The following is a 19,581-nucleotide window of genomic DNA, read 5'->3' on the forward strand; positions in this document are numbered from 1 at the left end:
TTATTCTCCTTCTACCTTACTGTCAAACTAAATCTAAACCAATCACTACCACTCACATTGTATCAACAAACGACTGTGGAAATTTCAAAATAATAAATCTGTCCATAAAAAAAATAAATAATAAATTTATAAAACCGCTGGGGATGCTCTTACAACTCTAATTAAATATCTATAACTAAAGCTTAACGCTTATATCAGACCCGATACACAACTGATTTGTACTCCGACACACCGACGGTATAAAAAGTAAGCCCAACGGGGGGGTCGAACCCCCAACCTTGAGATTAAGAGTCTCACGCTCTACCGATTGAGCTAGCTAGGCACTCTCTTTCGCTTTCTCAAACTTTTTATTAAATTTTAACGGTTAAATATTTTAGCCGGTACTTTTAAAATCGATAAAAAATCAACAACGTTAGCAACAACTTCCAAAATAAGTTTTACAGTATTAAAGCTTATTACCTCAAGTACCTTCAAACAAGTTTTCAACCCCATTGGACAAGATCTACAGTTTTTAGAAAATTCAAAATTGTTAATTTCTTAAAAAATGGAAAATCAACAAGCAATGGACTGCACCATTGATTCTGTACAGCCCAACCTCGACCACGGACAACTCTTGCAATATGTCTACAATCTCGCTTCTCAAGTTAACGAACACTCTACAATTTTGAAAGAAATGGCACTTCTGAAAGAAAAAATCTCTACTCTTGAAAAGGAAAATATGATTCTCGCCTCGGAAAATAAAATTTTAAAAGAAAAATTTGTTTCCGTTTCAACCAACCCCGGTGCATCCAAAACCAACACTCCACCTCGGGTTTTAAATCAATCCACCGAGAATGGTAACCGCGGCTCCTCCAGCCAAGACTCTACATGGGCAACCAAGACCGCTGAAACGCGCCCTGAAAAACCCAAACGTACTTCCCCTGCTTCATCACTTAAGAAGAAAATCGCTGCTGCTCGTCCTTCCAAAGCACCGAGGATAAGGGTCCTCAAGGCTTCCAATATGTCTATATTGGTCGCTCACGTAAGATCATTCGATCTGAAGTCCGTTCTCGCCTTCGACGTTCAGGCATTGACACTGGTCGTATCCTGGATGTCACCTTTCCTGCCTCTGGAGTATTAGGATTACTCATGCATGTCCAATATGTCAAAACATTTACAGATGCTATGACTAAGGTAGACGCCACTCTGTTCCCAAACTTTGATCCTCTTGATCCTAAACATTTGGCGGATCCCAGATACTCTGACCTGACATACGAAGAACGTTGTCAAAAGATGCACGACATTGTCAATAGTCGTGCTATCGATACTCTCACCTTCTTGCGTCCTCTTGTTGTTGGCCCTGTTGCTCGTTCCTTTGTGGAATTTGGCTGGATCGATGACGAAGATGCCAAAGATGCTCTTGCTGGTGCTCGTAAGAAACTTGACCAAGTGGATCCTCGAAAGGCTGCATTCTACTTCAAGAACAATGAAGTCGAACCTCTCTCAGAATCTGAAATGGAACTCTAATGAGTGTCCATTACAATTCGAACAACAACACCTCCCTCCGCTCCTTCTCATTTAGTCTCTGGAATGCTAATGGTCTTCGGGCTACAACCATCCAAGATGTACTATCTCATGTCACTAATTCCGATCTCCTTTTCATCACCGAAACATGGCTCACTGCTGGTTACTTGCCTGCCAATTGGTCTCAATATCATCTCTACGGTACTTTGGTCTCTAATGGTAATGGTCGAGGATCCGGTGGTGTGTCATGCTTTGTCTCGCCTCAATGTCCTATTCCTGTCACTCAACTTCCCTCTCCCAATGCATATACCCTATCAATGAAAATTGGTAGCGTCAATGTACATTGTTCATACTTCCCACCCAGCCTCTCTCGAGAGCTGGTGCTTTCCGCTTTAAGGTCTATCCCCCTAGGCTCTGACACCATTCTCTGTGGTGACTTTAATGCACGTCTTGGTCCTTTCACTGGTGATTCTATTACTACGCCTCGTGGTGCTGATCTAACTACTTGGTGTGAACAACAAGATCTCCTGGTTCTAAACTCATCTCTGTCTCATGGTGTAGCAACGTTCTCAACATTCCGGCAAAAGTACAGAACAATGCAGCATCATAGATCTGTTTCTAACCAACATACCCGACTGGAATTTCAAGCACCCTTGCCTGGTGGTTGAATCTGATCTTTCTCTCGGTTCAGATCATAGACTTATGACTCTGTCATTTGAATATGATTCTGCTTTACGATCTGGGGGTAGTAGGTCTGGGGGTGATGGATCTGGGGGGTAGAGATACCATAGCTCCAAGACGCCTATGGAATCTCTCGCGACTAGGTGAAGATGGTCCTAAAGCGCTATTTCAGTCCAAGTTTGTTTCTCTTGTTGCTCCTCTTGTCGATTCTCTTACTGATCTAGTGTATAATTCCTCCCCTGGTCTGCCCTGATATTGATGGCCTCAACCAAAATCTTAATGATCGCCTCTATCAAGCTCTTGACTCTTCTGTCGGTGTTAAAAAACCTAACTCTGGTAAGAAGTGGAAAGTATTCTGGTCCAATGAAATGCAAGAAGCCGCTCGAGAACGTGATCGTTGCTTTGGCAGGTGGCGCCACTCTCGCGGTGTTGATAAAGCCTACTGGTGGAATCAACATCTTACAGCTCATAAATCTCTTCGTCGTCCTGGTATCTGCAGGCAAAACGTCTTTCTTGGAAAAACTTTTGTGAGTCCCTTGAAACCAACTTTTCTAAAGCCACCGATACCTTAGCAAGAATAAAACGTCGCAGACAGTGCTCTTCTACCTACGCTCATCTTGATGGTCCTCAAGCTTCAGTTGATGCAATGGCGAATCACTTGTCTAGCGTATACGCTGGTAACCTCCTCCCTCCTCCTGCCAGTCGTCCTCCTCCACCACCCAGTTTCCTTGACAATAGTCCTCTCCCTGTTCCTGATGACGGACTATTTGACGTTGATCGTGTTTTAGAACACATCAACCGATTACCATCACGCAAGGCTCCTGGCTCTGACCACCTCAAAGCTGAAATGCTGAAGTCTCTTGGCAAAGACATAGCTAAAGTACTCTCTCTCTTGTTCACCCTCTGCTACCAATGGTCATATACACCTAGCCTATGGCGCATAGCTAATGTATTTCCCATTCACAAGAAAGGTGACCCTTTTGACCCAGCCAACTACAGACCTATTTCATTGACATCTGTCATTCGAAAACTGTTTGAATTCACTCTCTCTGCCTCTCTCTCTCTCCTTAGCCCTCCACTGGATGTTGCTCAAGGTGGGTTTCGCCCACAACGCAGCCCCCTTGATCAAGCCCTTTGTCTACATGACCTCGTACGTGACTACCTCCGTACAAATCATCGCCTTCCAGTGGTAGCATTCCTTCATATAAAAGCCGCTTATGATACCGTGGATAGACGAGTTATCTTGAATTCTCTGGCCAACTCTCCTCTCCCTAGGCCTATCCTTGCACTACTGGTAAATTTATTTGATGATGTTCACATCTCAGTCTTAATTTCCAATCATGTATCCACTCCCTTCTCTCCTGCTACTGGTGTACTCCAAGGTTCCGTCTGTCACCTTTACTGTACTCTCTCTATATTAATTCTCTGCCTGGTGTTCTTCGGTCTGTTGCTACACCAAGTACGACATCTGTCCTCCCTCCTGGTGCTACTCAACGTACTCCAATTAATTACCTCTTGTTCGCTGATGATGTAGCTATCCTAGGATCTGCATCCCAAGTACAACGCATGCTCAACCTATCCGCTGAACACTCTCACTCGATTGGCTACCGGTGGAGTCCCTCAAAATGTGCTGTTCTCAATGCTCCCACAACCGGCACTCAAATGACACTGTACGGTAACTCACTACCTACAGTCGATGAGTTTGTATAATTAGGCGTACCTTTCAACAAGGATGGTCTGTATGGCCCTGGCATTCTATCCCTCCGTCAAGCAAGTGCAATCAAAACCATGGCCCTCCTCACTTCAGTTGGTGTCCACAAAAATGGTTTCTCTCTCCTCCTATGCTACCGGCTATATACCAGCTTTATTCGTCCAAAAATAGAGTACGGTCTCGCCATATCCCACCTCACAGCTACACAAATAAAGGCCATTGACGATACACAAAACCGACTTGTTCGAATGTTCGTTGGTGGATCATGGTTCAATGTTGCTAAACATATTACTTGCCTCCCCTCGATGAAACACCGCTACAACGTGCTTGTCACTAGATATGTGTTGAGAGCTAATTCACTACCAGATGACTGTCTACTTGTTCTCCTGAAGTCTCTACAAAAACCACCCAGATTGATCTCTCTTCTCCAAAAGAATGCCCTCTACAGATCTCTGCCAACTCCACTACCCGCCACTCCTGCTTTACTGAATACACACTTCAGAAAATTCTGGCAAGACCAATTTGATACTCTCATGGCTAAAGCTGTTACCTCTGGACATCATGTTTTACTTCGAGCATGTCGTCCATGTACTTCTAAACCTGACCCTATACTGTATCTCCCAATGTCCAAAACGGCTAGAAGTCGCCTAGTAAGCTGGCGTCTAGGTCGATTCGCCAACATGCGTGAACAATGCCCCTGCTTTTCTGGTGAATACATCACTCGTGACCACTTTCTCTCTTGTCGTGCTCTGGAGTCAACCCTTTGGAAATCTCTACCACAATCCCCATCACCTACAATTCATCGCCTTGACTTTGCAATTAGTAGTCTTCCAACTTCAGCTTCTTCAGGTCCACCACCATACTGGTCTGACTTACTTCAATTACTATATGCAATTGATTGTCTTCTACATCCTCTTGCTAATATCGCCCCTGATCCGGATCCTGGTGATTCATGGCTTTCCCCCCCTCTGCTCCCTACATAGATGACCTATTTGTATCTGTCTTCCATCTGCGTCGCTACGGTGGTAAGTCATATCAAAGTTCCCAGCCGATAGTCGAACCAGAGGATCATTTACAAATACATTAGTCTACAAGCTCTTTTCTTACTCCTAATCCTTTTTTCCCTCATACGCTCTCTGTTGGGTTTTTTATATTTTCTCCTCAAATTTAAATTAGTTCATCCTTTGTGGCATTTATGCTCTATAGAGTCGCCCATACATTGTTGTAAATAATAAAATTAAAATCTTTAACCTGAGCTAGCTAGGCACTCACTTTCTTGAAATGAATCTGATTGTCTTTATGTTTACCTTGTATAGAGTAATAAGAATAAACAAACGTATAGAATAACAAGAAGGAGACTGTAAGACTAATTGTTAAAGAATACAGACAAAAAGATATAGATTTGCACTAGTAAGCTTTGAAATCTGCAAAGAAATAAAGATAAATCACAAGTGTTTAAAAACAAGTAAAGTTTATCAGAAAGAAAGAATTCGATGACGTTTATTATTATAGATCAGACAATCTTATATAGACGTTTTGACAGCTGTCAACTATGGTACAAAATAACTAATACGAAAATGGAATAAAATAATAAAATGGTACGGAAAAACTATGATGAGAACAATACAAAAATAGAGTAAATAAAATAAGGGTACGGAAAAACTATGATGGAAATAATATGAATAATAAGAAAAATAGAAGAACTAAACATAACAGGAAGGTAATAATAAAATAAGTGAGATACGAGAGAGAGCGACGAAATAACAGTAAAAATAATTGTAACTGAGAAAGAAGAGAATTTCACGAGTAACCGACTAAGATAATTAACAACCTGCCAATTTTAGAAAAGCAGCAAAAGACGCGAACTGAACCTTCGGAGAAAGAATACCAGAAAAACTTCTAGAACACCAAAAATAGTTTCACCGCAATATTATCTGTCGGGTCTTTATCACGTATTTTTAGAAACTCTTTTCTCACCGCTAAACTCAGTACCAACTAGATCTCCATTTCTCAGACAAGATTAACGCGTCATTCCACAAATGAGGGAACCAGAACCAAGGAACAAAGAAGAATAACCAAAATAATATTACCGAGCCACTTTTAAAGTGAACGAAAGCGATATCATTACCAAACTGCCCACGCATCATTTCTTGTCAAGTCTGTAAATGTCGATGGATCTGATGTCTCAAAGAATCACGTGACTAGCCGGGTTAGTCCGACCCGAAGTCCGGACCTTGACGTAGACATGCCTCTAGAAATTGAACTTAGGCTCAAGAAGACCAAGAACCAGAAAAGACGATTTGTACCACTCAAGAATAATCATATGAATCGGAAAAGGTCAAAGCTGAATAACACCACTTTATTATATACAACATAACACCACTTTATTATATACAACATAACACCACTTCGGGTTCACCTATTTTATATCGATAACCTGTTTATAATATTCATCATCATTATCATTATCATCATCATCATCATATTTATTATATTTATCAGATCACCTATATCTTTACATTTAGTATATATGTCCCTTAACATTAGAACCATAAACCATTATCTTCTATTTGAATATTAAATACTTCTTTACTACTTTCTCATTCTAATTAACCACTGAGAGTTGAATTAGAATAACATTGAACTTACATTTGGTAGCACCAGATTCCATAACTGAATATTACATTTTACTTTTTTATTTTTTGAAACAATGACTACGGAATTCCCTACCTCTGATCCTCTGGCTTCTGGCACTTCTAGTAATTAGCACGAGTATGCTGAGCTTATCAAACATTTTACAACCTTACTTGCAGACAACAAGAATGCAAAGGTTAAGGAACCTTCGACATACGATGGTACTAGGGATGCTCTTATTATCGATAGCTGGGTTCGATCCGTCGAAAGATATATCGCATTTTTTAACTGGTCTCAAGAAAAGAGTTACTTGTTTGCGTCAACCCTTATGCGCGATCGTGCGGACGCATGGTTTCGTACAATTGAACTCGAGGAGAATGCTCCTACCACCTGGCTGGAATTAAAACGTTTAATCATTGAATTCTTCCGTCCTGACAACGCGAATCGTTTGGCTCGTGATAGACTAGCTAGCTTACATCAAACAGGTGATCTCGTTATGTACATCAATGAGTTTATGGACATAAAGCTCGCAATTCCCAAGATTACCGACGAAGAAGCATGTGACAAGTTTGTTCGAGGCCTATCCAATCAACGAATGCGTGCGCATATTCGACAGTACGAGGCCGAAACAATCAAGGATGCAATTCATGCTGCATTGTCTTATGACAGTGCCCAACAAGAGCATGGTTCATATTCCGTCAATCCAACTACTATTCCTGTTCGACGTACAGTTGTTGATGATCCCATGGACCTGGATGCAATGGATAGCCGATTTAGTAACCGATACAACCATAGATCGTTCAGCCGTTCTAATGGATCTTATCGTCAAAACAATTACTCACGCAACAGCAGCAGTGGTTATAGAAATGGAAATAGCAACTCTTCTCGTGGACCAATTACTTGTTACTATTGTCAAAAACAAGGTCATATTAAACGAAATTGCCAAACCCGACTCACCGATATTAGTAAACTTGATGATCAGCACTCAAGCAGGAAGGATTTTCAGTCAATGTAGTTGATGGACAGGAAGTTCAACTACATTGCAAATCAGATACTTATAATACTGAAAATATTCCTGATAATAATAAAGACCTTATTGATTTTGATTCTTACTCTACTGCCTCTTCATCTTTTGATAAACAATTTCCCACACTCATACCACATTCTATTTATTATAACCCTGCTAACACTACTGCTAACACTACCTCCTCAAATAAAGTCGTTGTAGAAACCATTCCTATTGTTTATTCCAAAATATTGACAGATGATCTTCACCACATTGACGAACTCAATGCTATTGCTACTTCTCTTCCTCTTTATCCTGCTACTCACAACGGACAACAACTGGGTACTCTGATTGACTCTGGCGCAAGTGATAACTATGTATCTCCACAAGTTGTAAAAATGTTGCCTAAACATCGATTCACACTGGTTCATGATCGTCAAGTTGAAACTGCTGGTGGTGAGATATCCAAGATAAAATACAAGGTTGCCATGCTAATTAATCTAAACGGGTATCTCAATGAAATTACTGCATATGTTTTCACAACCAAATTTGATCTTATTTTAGGTCGTTCCTGGTTAAAACAAGTTCGTCCTACTCCTGACTGGCTTACTGATAGTTGGTATTTAAAGAATGGCCGTATTCGACTTGATCCTCTTCCTTCTATCATGCCAAAAACTTCTTGACGAATGTTTACAGCAGGGTACAATTGCCATTCGATTTGACTGCGAATGGGCTGTAAGAGGTAAAAGATCAGCAATTTCCATCAGTGAGCAGTCTGGTTTGAAGTTCGTTCCTGTTGCTTTGGTGCAAATCGCTTACGGTAATTCTGTTTACTTGATGAGAATACACTCATTCGCCTCAGACAATCTACCTGAAAATTTAATCAAGATCCTCACTGATACCAAAATAGCCAAAATCGGAAAAAACGTCAGCGGTGATCTTACAAGATTTCGCTATTTTGGTCTCCAACAATGCCCTGGTCAACTGGAACTTGGTACCTTTTGCAAAGATAAGGATCTCATGGAAAGAAGAAATACATCTTTGGCCGATATATGTGGGCTTGTTCTGAAGGTGCAGTTACCCAAGACAAATTTTGTTCGTTGTGGCAATTGGGAAGCCCCAATCCTTTCAGAAGAGCAAATAAATTATGCAGCTTTGGACGCTTGGGTGTCATACGAAATTTATACCAGATACAAACATATGCCCACGGTTCATCAGAAAGTAACTGTCAACACAACAGCCGGTTCTTTTATTGCAATTCATTTGGACAAATCTGCCTCGTCCTCTGTTGCTGGATACAGCTATATATGCAATGATGATACCCCTCCTACAAATAATACCCATGAAGCACTTCATACCAACAGCGCACTTATTGTAAAAGTTGTGAAAATAACTATTCCTGGATACCCTTTGGAGTGTTACAATGAGGTTCTGACCTTAGGTGATTTCCATAACATACCCTTCACTGTTTATATCAAATGCAAATATCTGTTTACAGCTTCAGAAAGAGTACATAATGTAGTTTCTGATACTTATAATACCCCAATCATACAAATACCACCCATTAGCAGCGATACCACTTCTTCACCAATCAATACCAATAAGAATTCTGTCGACTCCCGTGTTTTAAAAGTTGGATTTCATATTATGGACATGATCAAAATTAATAAGTCTCATGGAATGCAAAAAGACTTCATGCGTCGTTTCCGTGACATCATGTATGTATGTGACCAAGAGGATAAAGCTTTAGTAGAAAGTTATCTTGAAAGTATTGGTACGGACTGAAAGACACGGATGTTCGTAAACCCTGCTTGGATATTCGAACGTGTAAGAAGGCATATACCCCCAGCCGAAGAATTATACCCCGCCTTGAAATTCCTTTTTGAAAGCTACGGTCCTCTCAGGTGTGAGCATTCCGGCCTTAAACTCTTCAATGACGCAGCGGTTGCCATGTCCCTGCATGTTTTGGATTCGGTGAAGCAAGGACATGTCTCAGACGTTGTTAATGGGCCTCCATTATATACTGAAAAAGGCTTGGACAAAAACAATCTCATGACATATAAATGCTCCAGAGGAACAAGCTCGGTTGAAGGAGCATGCCATATGAACATTGTTCGAAGGTTTGCTTCTTACAATGCATCAGTTAGATTGACCGACTCAATTTTAGCCGACTACCGGTTATATCATAACCTCAATGTAAGTAATAAATGATTTAAAAAATATTTCATAAACTGAAAGTTATACATCATCATAGGTTGGATCAATTAACAGATACGGTAAAAAGCATCAAGGCCATTATAGTCCTTGGCTTGTACTGGCTATAAATTTATTAAGAGCTGAAGTAGGTCACGATACCGTTATGAATTATACCTGTGAACGCTATGGGAGTTACTTGAATTTTGAACAGACCAATGAAACTTTTGGTGTCGTCGATATACCCAGAACATTTGGCAACTCAATTGGAATTAGGCCTACTGAATCTCTTGCTCCAAAAAAAGTTAAAATAACAAAAGGTCGGATGACAGAACTTGCTTCTTTGCCTGTGGTAGAGCTTCCGAAAATTGGTTATTCCGCTAACAAGTTCAAATACAAATATCTATCGAATTGTCAAGGCACCTTGTATGCTGTAACTGCTGTTCATACAAAGGAAGAAGTATGTCTTTTTGAAACTCTAATTAATACCCAAGGCCAAGAGAGTACATCTATATACCAACCTTTTGATTCGGAAAAACCGAATTTCGAGCTTTTCGCTTTAACATGGAACTCTAAACATTGCCAACATGATACCAATATTTATTACAAGACACCAGGGCATTTAAAATCATATTTTAACATTTTAGAAGACAGGAAAAAATACGGAAATACTGTTCTCAAAAATATTGAAATATCACAAAGTGTTCGAGTACTTGCTGAATCCCCATCCAGGTTTATAAGATCAATACCTGCATTACCCAAACCAATACCCCCTATAGAGCAACATTTTCCACTTGGTACAATCAACCCACCATCACCTCAATTACAGATGATACGCCCTGCATATCGCTCCAGACATTTCCCGGGTGCCACCCCTCTTACAATACCACTTTCACGCCACGTTACAGCTGAAGTAATCAATCTATCAAATAACAGAAAACGGAAAAGAGTATGTGTGGTATGCATGGTAGATAACTGTCCTGGAAGTTCCAAAGGTTCTCTGTGCAGTAACAAATGCGGACGATGCAGACAAGAAAGCTGTACAGGTAGACACGTTAAACAACCAAAAACTGGGAAGAAAGATTTTGTACAGCCTTTGCCTTGTTTAAATTTATAAATGTAGCTGATAATGTATGCTGGAATTGCTACCCGTCATTATTTGCTACAAACCCAAATCACTAATACCTAATTACAAATAAATCATGATATTTCCCTTAAATCACTTCAATAAATCTCGTAAAAAACAAATGGAACTTTACACGTAAAAAATTAAGTAAACCCTTCTTAAATCCAAAATCAGATGAATTAAATGATATTTTAATGAAATGGCCCAACTATGGTTACACGGCCAAAAAGTTTACGTATATTCACGTGACTGTCTCAAAATATTACGTAATATACTCTTCATACGTTTTTTTTTTATGTACGTCTGTTTTGTTTATGTCTGATTTTTTTACGTCTGCTTTTACGTCTGTTTGAATTTCCAGTTAGTCTATTCTTTTTACATGTCTATTTTTTTTTACATGTCTATTCTTTTTACATGTCTATTCTTTTTACATGTCTATTCTTTTTACATGTCTAAAAAAACTTTATACATCTGTTTAAATTATCAGTACGTCTATTTTTTTTGTACGTCCATGTTTTTTATACGTCTGTTTTTATACTTTTATTTTTTTCATACGTCTGTACTTTTGAACGACTGCGTATTTGAATATTTATACGTCTAATTTTCCTATCACTATAAACATACTTATTTTCTATGTGTTGCTTTTCAGGTCTAGGTTTTATTTATATTATATTTTTTATCTAATCTTCTTCAAAATCGGCTGTGAAGTGGAAAGGGTTTAAAAGTGAACCAATTTCATAAGTTTCAATCATAATTTTGGCAGCATCTTCGAGTAAAACACTGATAAATCGATGATAATTTAGGAAAAATGACAAGTAAGATTAACCAGATTGCAAAAATTAACTGAACTTTTATTAACATAAAGTTTAGGGGTCCTTTATATACATATTGAATTCGACCTCCTTCTTAGACAGGGCTAGATGACAGGCAAGATTATGACTGACACGCCATATCTTGAAAGTAAGTAATCCAATGAGAATCATATAATAGAAGAAAGAGTGGTACACGTTTCTATAATAGGTCTGTAGTGTCACTTGACGCGTACATTTAAAAGTCATCAAAGTACATTCAAAAATTTATCATGTTTGTACTTTTAAACCTCGCTTGTCATTGGCCTCCGCTAATCTGATTAGTACAATATATTAATAATGTCTTTTTAGAATAATTGTATAATAAATGTATACTTTTGTACTTGTATTTAGCTTGATGAATATCGTGCTAGTTTGTTAAGTCAATTGTGAATATTTAATATGCAACATTAAAAGAAGTGTTTATAAAATTATCGTAATGGATAAAAATATGCTGTGTAGATCAAGCATACATGAATATATAAAGCTCGATCACAACAAACACCTTGATCTTCAGCGATTATTCGACAAGCGATTTCGGGATTGACAATAATTGTAAGAAATTCGTGGTGTCTGAAAGAGGTTGATTTCTTGACTTCAGAATTTTTGTACTCATCCTGGTTAAATCGACGAAGTGCTGCATGACCAATGACCTCAAAGCCTTTCGGGCCATAATACCCAGGCTAATGATACATACAATATAAGTGATATGTCAAATTTGACGCTAATCTTTTTTCTTACCATGATCTGTTTTTGGTTTTGTTCAAAGTGGACAAAGTGTTTAAGGTTGGCTTGCGTTCCGGAGTTATCTTGACCAGCTTTAGATTTAAATATACTTTTGATTTCCCCCGAAACTAGTTTTTGGACAATTCCACTATTGACCAACTCGAAGGCGCGACGTTTAAGTGATTCAAAATCAACACTTAGACAGTTGTACTTGGTAATTGTTGGCAGAAATTCCTGGATTTTATGGGACTTGCAGAATTCATCTAATCTTGGGTTAAGCTTATTGTTTAATTTGTGCCATTCACCTTTAAGTTTTTTGTATTTTCTTTCGTAGCGGTTGTTTTCCGCATTTACTTTTTTTTATCAAGCTCCTTTGTTAAGATGTCGATTTCAGTGTATTCTTTGAACATAGACGTATCCTGGTCACCTTCTTGGAAAATGTGCTTTTGGCACTTGAAGCAGGAAAGCGTTGTGATTGCAGGCGTAGCTAGGTTACGCATTTTTTACAAGGTTTTCAAAATAAAGGGTGACTGTGGAGGAAGAGGGGGCAAGACTACACGTTTGGGCTTGCATAGAATCGTATCGGAAACAAGTCGAGCAGTTGTTTTTTAATGGTGCTGTTTTTGCGGTTGTTGCTATTTTTTTTAAATTGATTTTAATTAATATTTTTTCTTGTTCTTGTTGGGTTTTTTGATTTTCGTGTTGTTTTTGTTTATTTGAATTTTTTCTTGTTTTTGGTTTGTTTGAATTTTTTCTTGTTTTTGACCTATTTGGTTTTTATCTTGTTTTTGGTTTATTTGAATTTTTTCTTGTTTTTGGCTTATATGGTTTTTGTGGGTGTTTTGTTGTATTTCATTTTTTGTAAGGTCTATATGTTCTTTTTTTGGGTTGTTTGATTCAATCAAAGTGGAGTTTGTTGTTTCTTGAGAGTGTAATGTTTTGTATAGAGCGATTCTAGAGTTGACATATAAATTCCAATAGTTGGAATCTATTGCTTTTCTATATTCTAAGTTATTAGTTAATGGGAGAAGAGGACAGTCGGGATACATTTGGAGTGACATGTAATGGTTTCCATAGAATAAAAAACTGATGGGTCGATTTGAGTTTATGGGACAATCCGGCAAGAAGGTACAAATATTTTTGCTCTTCTGTGAATAGAAATAAACAGGGCGTTGGTACAAATCCGCAATCAGATAACCTGACATGTTTTTGGAAGAATTAGCATTTTTTCAATATATAATTAAATTTAAACATATAGTTACCTGTGGAGTTCATGATCATCCAATTGTTGATTTCACAACCACCTCTATACGATAGGTTAATACTTTTTAATAATTCTTCATACTCCATGATACAATCAGCAAAAATGTACGAAAGGTAGTGTGTTTTGTTGCTGATTAGATGATTGTACAGAGATTTTCTAACATACATGTAGAAATCTTCATCTTTCATACTTATCATTGACTTCAACACCAACAGAAATTGCTGTTCTTAGAACGTCTTCTTTTCCAACTGATGCAGCTATAGTTTGGAAGCCGCAGTTTCCATCTCCATCAACATCCGTCACCAAAGCAACAAGACCGATCATGAACTTGGGCATACAAGCTTGAAGGACATGATGGGGGGGGGCTTGGTAACTTATTTGCCCTGGAGACTGGCGCCCTTTTCCAGCATGTGACTTGTCAAAACGGGTTTGGGCAAAGCCTTCTTTTGTTGCAGCTTTTTTATTCTCGCCTCTTTGTGGACATCGACATGCACTGATTCGCCTTGAGACAGCATCTGTCCTGATTTGGCCACTTTTTCTAATAATAATAATACTACTATCAGTAAAAAATCAGCATCGATAGCATTATATATAGCACTACTTACGACTGGATGGCAAGTTTGAGTCTTTCGTTTTTTTTGGAGGAGGCTGGATAATCTCAATGTCTTGAAGCTTGACCAAGTTCGACGTCAAATTACGAATTAATCAAGCTTCTCGTCCTTGACATGCTTAATTAATTGAATCTAATGCCGTCTTTAATTTGAAGATAGTTATCTCCGTCTCGGTTGCATCTGCATACATGTCTGTAGTGCAATAAAAAAAATAACTTATGGACTTTCATTTTTTTTTTTAAAAAAAAGGAATTGCTTATCATTACCTGTACTTTCGGTTGCGGCTGTGGGTGCGATTTGTTTATCAGCATTCCCCTTATTGATATGCCATATTATGTCAACCGAAGAAAGAAAAACAAAAATGTCTGATCTGGCTTGTATATTTGATACATTGCCACTGCCACCTTCTATAATGTTTTTGTATTCTTCGTCAAAAATCGTGTGTCTGCACGGAAGATTCATGGTACTTTTGAAGACACCAGTGCATGGCCTTAATTTATTCTTCTTCATCTCATCGTAAAAAGAATTTACTTGCTCCCTTATCTTTTTAATGGCGTAAGCGCTGACAACCTTGAGGATTTTTGCGTACATTGGATTTCCAATCAATGATGGATCACACGAAATCTTCGAAAACCATTTGGCCATGTTGCTTTTGACCTTTTGGTTTTTGAGAACCATATCAAGCTGCACAAATGTCTTAGGCATAGTGCACTTAACAATAGCCCTATTGTTTCCTTTAAGTGCACTATGTGCAGCTTCCGCAGGACTGGTTGTATAATTGCCCATATGAGGAAACTTATCGGTGTATTGTCTTATCCAGTAAGCTCTTTGTTTAAACAATTCATCCACAAATTCATTGATTTTTTCGGGCTTTCTTGAAACCAATGCATGTTTTTTGATATTCTCAACAGCAGAAAGCACTTCTTCGTCACTCTTGCACCTATGCAAATCCCAGAAAAGACCTTCCAATTCTTTGAAATCTTCCGATTTTTCGAACAATTTAAAAAAATTGGCCTTAACATTTTGGGCTCTAATGTGCCAAACACAAATCATTTTTGCAACATCTGGAAAAATCAAATCGAGACTTCCACGAACACTTGCAGCTCTATCGGTAATAATGACTTCAGGCATAACGTTGGCTTTATTGTAAATCTGTACAAATGTAACGTGATGTTGTAATAAGAGAAAAATATTAGCTAAATGTGATTGCAATAAGACATTTCAGCCACATTACCTGGTTTTTCAACGTATCAAAAAACCAAGTGTACGTTTCCTTTGTTTCATCGGCTACCCATGCCAGAGCAATAGAAAAATTTATCAAACCGGAGTTGGCTTCGTTGCTAACATTATCCACACCAATTGCACTGATCAATGGATAACCAAATACGTTTCTTCTGTATGTGGCGTCAACAATGAGCACTTCCGGACATTGGACAATGTTGGCGATTGTTTTTTCATGGGAAAAAAAAAGATGGGTAAGTCTTCCATCGTTGTTATACTGATTTGAGAGAGTATAACCTCTAGCTTCCATCTCCTTAATAAAAGGATTTAAACTCTCCTGATTACAACCCTCGTTCGAAGCTCTTCTTATTCTTGATCTGACATTGGTTACATCCTTTGCTATGGCATAAGTACCGGAAACGGATGCACTGTTGACAGCCGCAACAATAGACGAGGTCTTGACATTAGCCAAATGCAATTCTTCAATCTTACTTTGTTGGTTAAGATCTAAGCTTCTGTTTTTTAACAAACAAAGTCGATCATCACCTTCAAGCTTGTCATGGTTGTGACTATCCACAGTAGAACCGATGACCCAACAATTAATATTTTTATTGAATGAGGCCCTAACAGAAAAAAGACAGGTACCGGATTTTGACAATTTGACCCTTTTTCGAGATCCTTCGGAAACTTGATTTCTGTACTTGTCACGGAACACGCAAGCTAAATGATAGAAAGGGTTTTTACCCTTGCGTCCAACAGGTGCACTATCACGAGTATGCAATTCAAATCCCTGGTATGCAGCAGCAGAAAAACAAACCTCTAAAAATTCTTCAGCGGATGCAAATCTATCCCCAATAGCAGGAAATTGCTCGAATCTATTAATCGACATTTTCAGAGACTTTTATTTCTTTATGATGAGTTAGAAAGTTCATCAATAATTTCTATTTGGAGGTCCTTTACATTTAGTAAGTTGTTCTTAACCTCCCTGCTTGCAAAATCACCTTTTATAGAGTTTTGTACTTCCGAAGGAAGTACTAGTCCTTTTTTAAGCTTTGTATACCTTCCATCTATGTCGAGTAAAATTTAAAGAAAAATAAAAAGTTGGAGTAAAGCCCCAGTTTTTACAGGATTCACCTGTAACTAAAACTACAGCCTGTTCAGAATATGATACGCAATGACACTTAATATTATCTTAATCCCAGGGAGTCAAAATGTACTCGCCGTATATGGTCATCCGTATACCTTCCATATACGGCGACCAAATTTCAATATTTTGGTATATATCAACAGATTTTGACTTACATACTTTGGGAATTTTACCAGATCTTATTGATGCTTTCTTAAAGATATAGGCAAAGTTTCAGCTCAATACAAAGATCAAAAATGAGTTCATTAAATCGACATATATGGAAATATTTTGCGTACCCATTTACAGTATATCACACAGCAAAGAAGCCCAAGTATAGGAAATGTTTTTAACATTTCTGGAAAGTTAATATCTTCAATCGAAATACAACAAAAAAAAAATGTTCTGCATTATGAAATTCAGAAATTCAGAAATAAAAAACGAAGACAATTTATTGTACACGCCTTGTAACAATGGGGATTAAATACCGTATTATTTTATTATGTTAATCTTTAACCTGGTCTATACCTGGTTTTTTTTTGATACCATTGATGCTTTTACAGTGGACTCAAGTTTTGTAAAAAAAAACTTTGTACAAACTTCAACACGTTTTCAGCGAGTTAAATCATTTCTACCCTGTCCACGAGGAACAAATAACAGGAATCGCCAACTACAAAGCCCTAGTTATAGCAAAATTTGATTAGTAAATATCTTCTATTCAATCAAGCTTTTGAATTTTTATAAACGCATATTCTTGTTTCAGTTTTTTTAACATATAAAATTATATAAACCAACATACTAAATTGATACATCAAGATAGAAGCAATAATAGTCAGACTGAGTTTTAGCATTTCAAAATAATATCTCTACCAGATAGACCAACACATAGAACGGATTCTACAATACTAACTGTATACACGTTGTAATGTTTTACAAACAGGAAATAACAGTATTACGTACGGCTTCTATAACAGCTACTGCGTGTAAAAATGTTGGATTTGCTTATCGGGTGAAACCTAACGTGAGGTAGTTAATTAGAACATCCAATGACACGAAGCAAAAAGTTAACAATTTATTCTACAGATAGTCACTATTGATATGGCTTATGTTTACATAGTAACTTATTAAAGTGCCTGTTAATGTGTTAAAGAATTCTAATTAACGCCTCTTTGGCACTTCTCTCAGGATAACATTACATACGTAAGGGAAACAAACTAATACAAAAACTTAGAGAAGTTAATTACATTACTGGAAAAAAAAAGTAGCGGCCTAGAGGCAAATATGATAAAGTTCATTTCAAAAGAATAAAAAAATATGTCTAAATAAGCTAACTGGTACGCCACGAATAACAGGCAACTCAGCTCTTAATCCAAAATTCGCAAAAAACTCATGACGACAAAACACTCAAGCCTTAGTGTGCAAAACACACCTAAACATGAGAAAGTACAGAATCTAATTCGAATCGAGTGCAATCAACTATTTAAAATTGAAGAGTAGTAGGATAATCATTAAAGAAAAAAGCGCCAATAGCTCGTAATAGTTGTCATTATCGAACATCATAACTATTAATTTTTGGGGAGAACCAGAATGCTAAATAATCAAATGAAGAAACTGATGCTTTTGTGACAAAATTTTATTCTTTCGATTTTATAATTCATCAATCTATTAGAAAGGGAAGCTCCCTACAGCAACCCAGAATTGTTGAAGTCATAAAATGGATTTGCTTTATGATCAATTTAGATTATTAGTCGATGGGAATTATAGAATCAGTAATTCACTGTCGAAAAGTGACAATGAATCTTTGGTTATAGCAGCCTAAAATGCCGCAGCAGTGGGTGGTATTGAAATAATCTTTTTTTCTGATAATGCCCTCAATTATCGTGTTACCTGTATGTGCATGTTTACAAAAGTTGAATCTGGAAGCGAGCAAATCTCATACAACAAACGTGACAAATCTGCATTGTATGCACCAACTTAACAAGGAACAAGTAAATTAGATAGATAATGACGTTCGTAACAAAGTCTGTTTATGAAATTATGACAGATATGTTGTAAAACCTCTCATCATTTTTCTAACAATATGCAAAGCGACTTCCCAAGTTTCTGGTTTTCTCGTCTTTGTCTAACGGGAATGTATTTCAAAATAACAGTATTGAAGATTGGTAATGTCGTATGCGATTCAAAGCCATGTTTATATTTATATAAATATTTGCAATAACTTTGATAATCGTAAATTAGGGACAACAGTATTAAAAAGGGATTATATATCTTGAAAACTATGTTGGTTTAAATAAGGATGTCAACTTTGTGAAACGCCGAAAAGAAAAGTTTGCGTTTTAAACAGAATTTCCATCTACTTCATGAGTAAATATTTCGCAATTAACTTCGTAATCTGCTATATACGTTCACACTTTGCAAACATCTCCAATTTTCTTACCGGCATCAATATAAATCACAAACGAAGTAAAATATTCTCTGTTGCAACTACATTAATGATATGCCTACTCATAGTAATATTTTGAGTGACAAAATGTAATGATTTATACTTTATATGGAAGGAGTCTACCAGTCGAAATTAGAAAAAAAAAGCTGTGTAAACATAAGCAGTGAATACAAAAAAAAGTCTATATACATTTAAGCCATTCAACGCTCAAACGTCCATATGTACAAGTTGGAATTTATCATAGCTATAAAATATACTAAACTGCAAACACACTTAACATGATCTTAAGCCTCAATACAAACTCAAGGGCAATAATCTAAGACACTTTTAATTGCATTATATTGGCAGCTTTTCAATTGTTATTTGTATCGATTAATAGAGTGCAATAAATTGTTGCCTGTGATTTTAGCCAATTTTATTATATCTCATATGCCAATTTCTCTACGTTATAACTTAATCATTTTTCTCTCCCTCCTACACGGCAACTT

At 37.4% G+C, this 19,581-nt stretch overlaps 3 protein-coding genes and 1 non-coding gene across 4 annotated transcripts; all 4 read right to left on the reverse strand.

Moving 5' to 3' along the window:
- Positions 1-249: 249 nt before the first annotated feature.
- On the reverse strand, positions 250-322 carry EV154DRAFT_t180. Its single transcript has one exon. It is a non-coding gene; the product is annotated as a tRNA-Lys (tRNA).
- Positions 323-11,534: 11,212 nt separating this feature from the next.
- On the reverse strand, positions 11,535-12,928 carry EV154DRAFT_488975 (uncharacterized protein; the record flags this gene model as incomplete). Its single annotated transcript, XM_051599225.1, has 5 exons — positions 11,535-11,634; positions 11,740-11,807; positions 12,176-12,385; positions 12,444-12,753; positions 12,783-12,928. 5 exons carry the CDS (start codon positions 12,926-12,928, stop codon positions 11,535-11,537), a joined length of 834 nt encoding a protein of 277 aa, XP_051449972.1.
- A 401-nt stretch (positions 12,929-13,329) lies between these two features.
- On the reverse strand, positions 13,330-14,028 carry EV154DRAFT_488976 (uncharacterized protein; the record flags this gene model as incomplete). The annotated part of the gene is made up of 3 exons (XM_051599226.1): positions 13,330-13,382; positions 13,691-13,821; positions 13,883-14,028. 3 exons carry the CDS (start codon positions 14,026-14,028, stop codon positions 13,330-13,332), a joined length of 330 nt encoding a protein of 109 aa, XP_051449973.1.
- Positions 14,029-14,421: 393 nt separating this feature from the next.
- EV154DRAFT_488977 (uncharacterized protein) lies at positions 14,422-15,089 on the reverse strand (the record flags this gene model as incomplete). The annotated part of the gene is made up of 2 exons (XM_051599227.1): positions 14,422-14,495; positions 14,570-15,089. 2 exons carry the CDS (start codon positions 15,087-15,089, stop codon positions 14,422-14,424), a joined length of 594 nt encoding a protein of 197 aa, XP_051449974.1.
- Between the last annotated feature and the right edge of the window lie 4,492 nt (positions 15,090-19,581).

Source organism: Mucor mucedo (genome assembly GCF_025094135.1).
Source record: "Mucor mucedo strain NRRL 3635 chromosome Unknown EV154scaffold_327, whole genome shotgun sequence".
In the NCBI taxonomy this organism is placed as follows: domain Eukaryota; kingdom Fungi; phylum Mucoromycota; class Mucoromycetes; order Mucorales; family Mucoraceae; genus Mucor; species Mucor mucedo.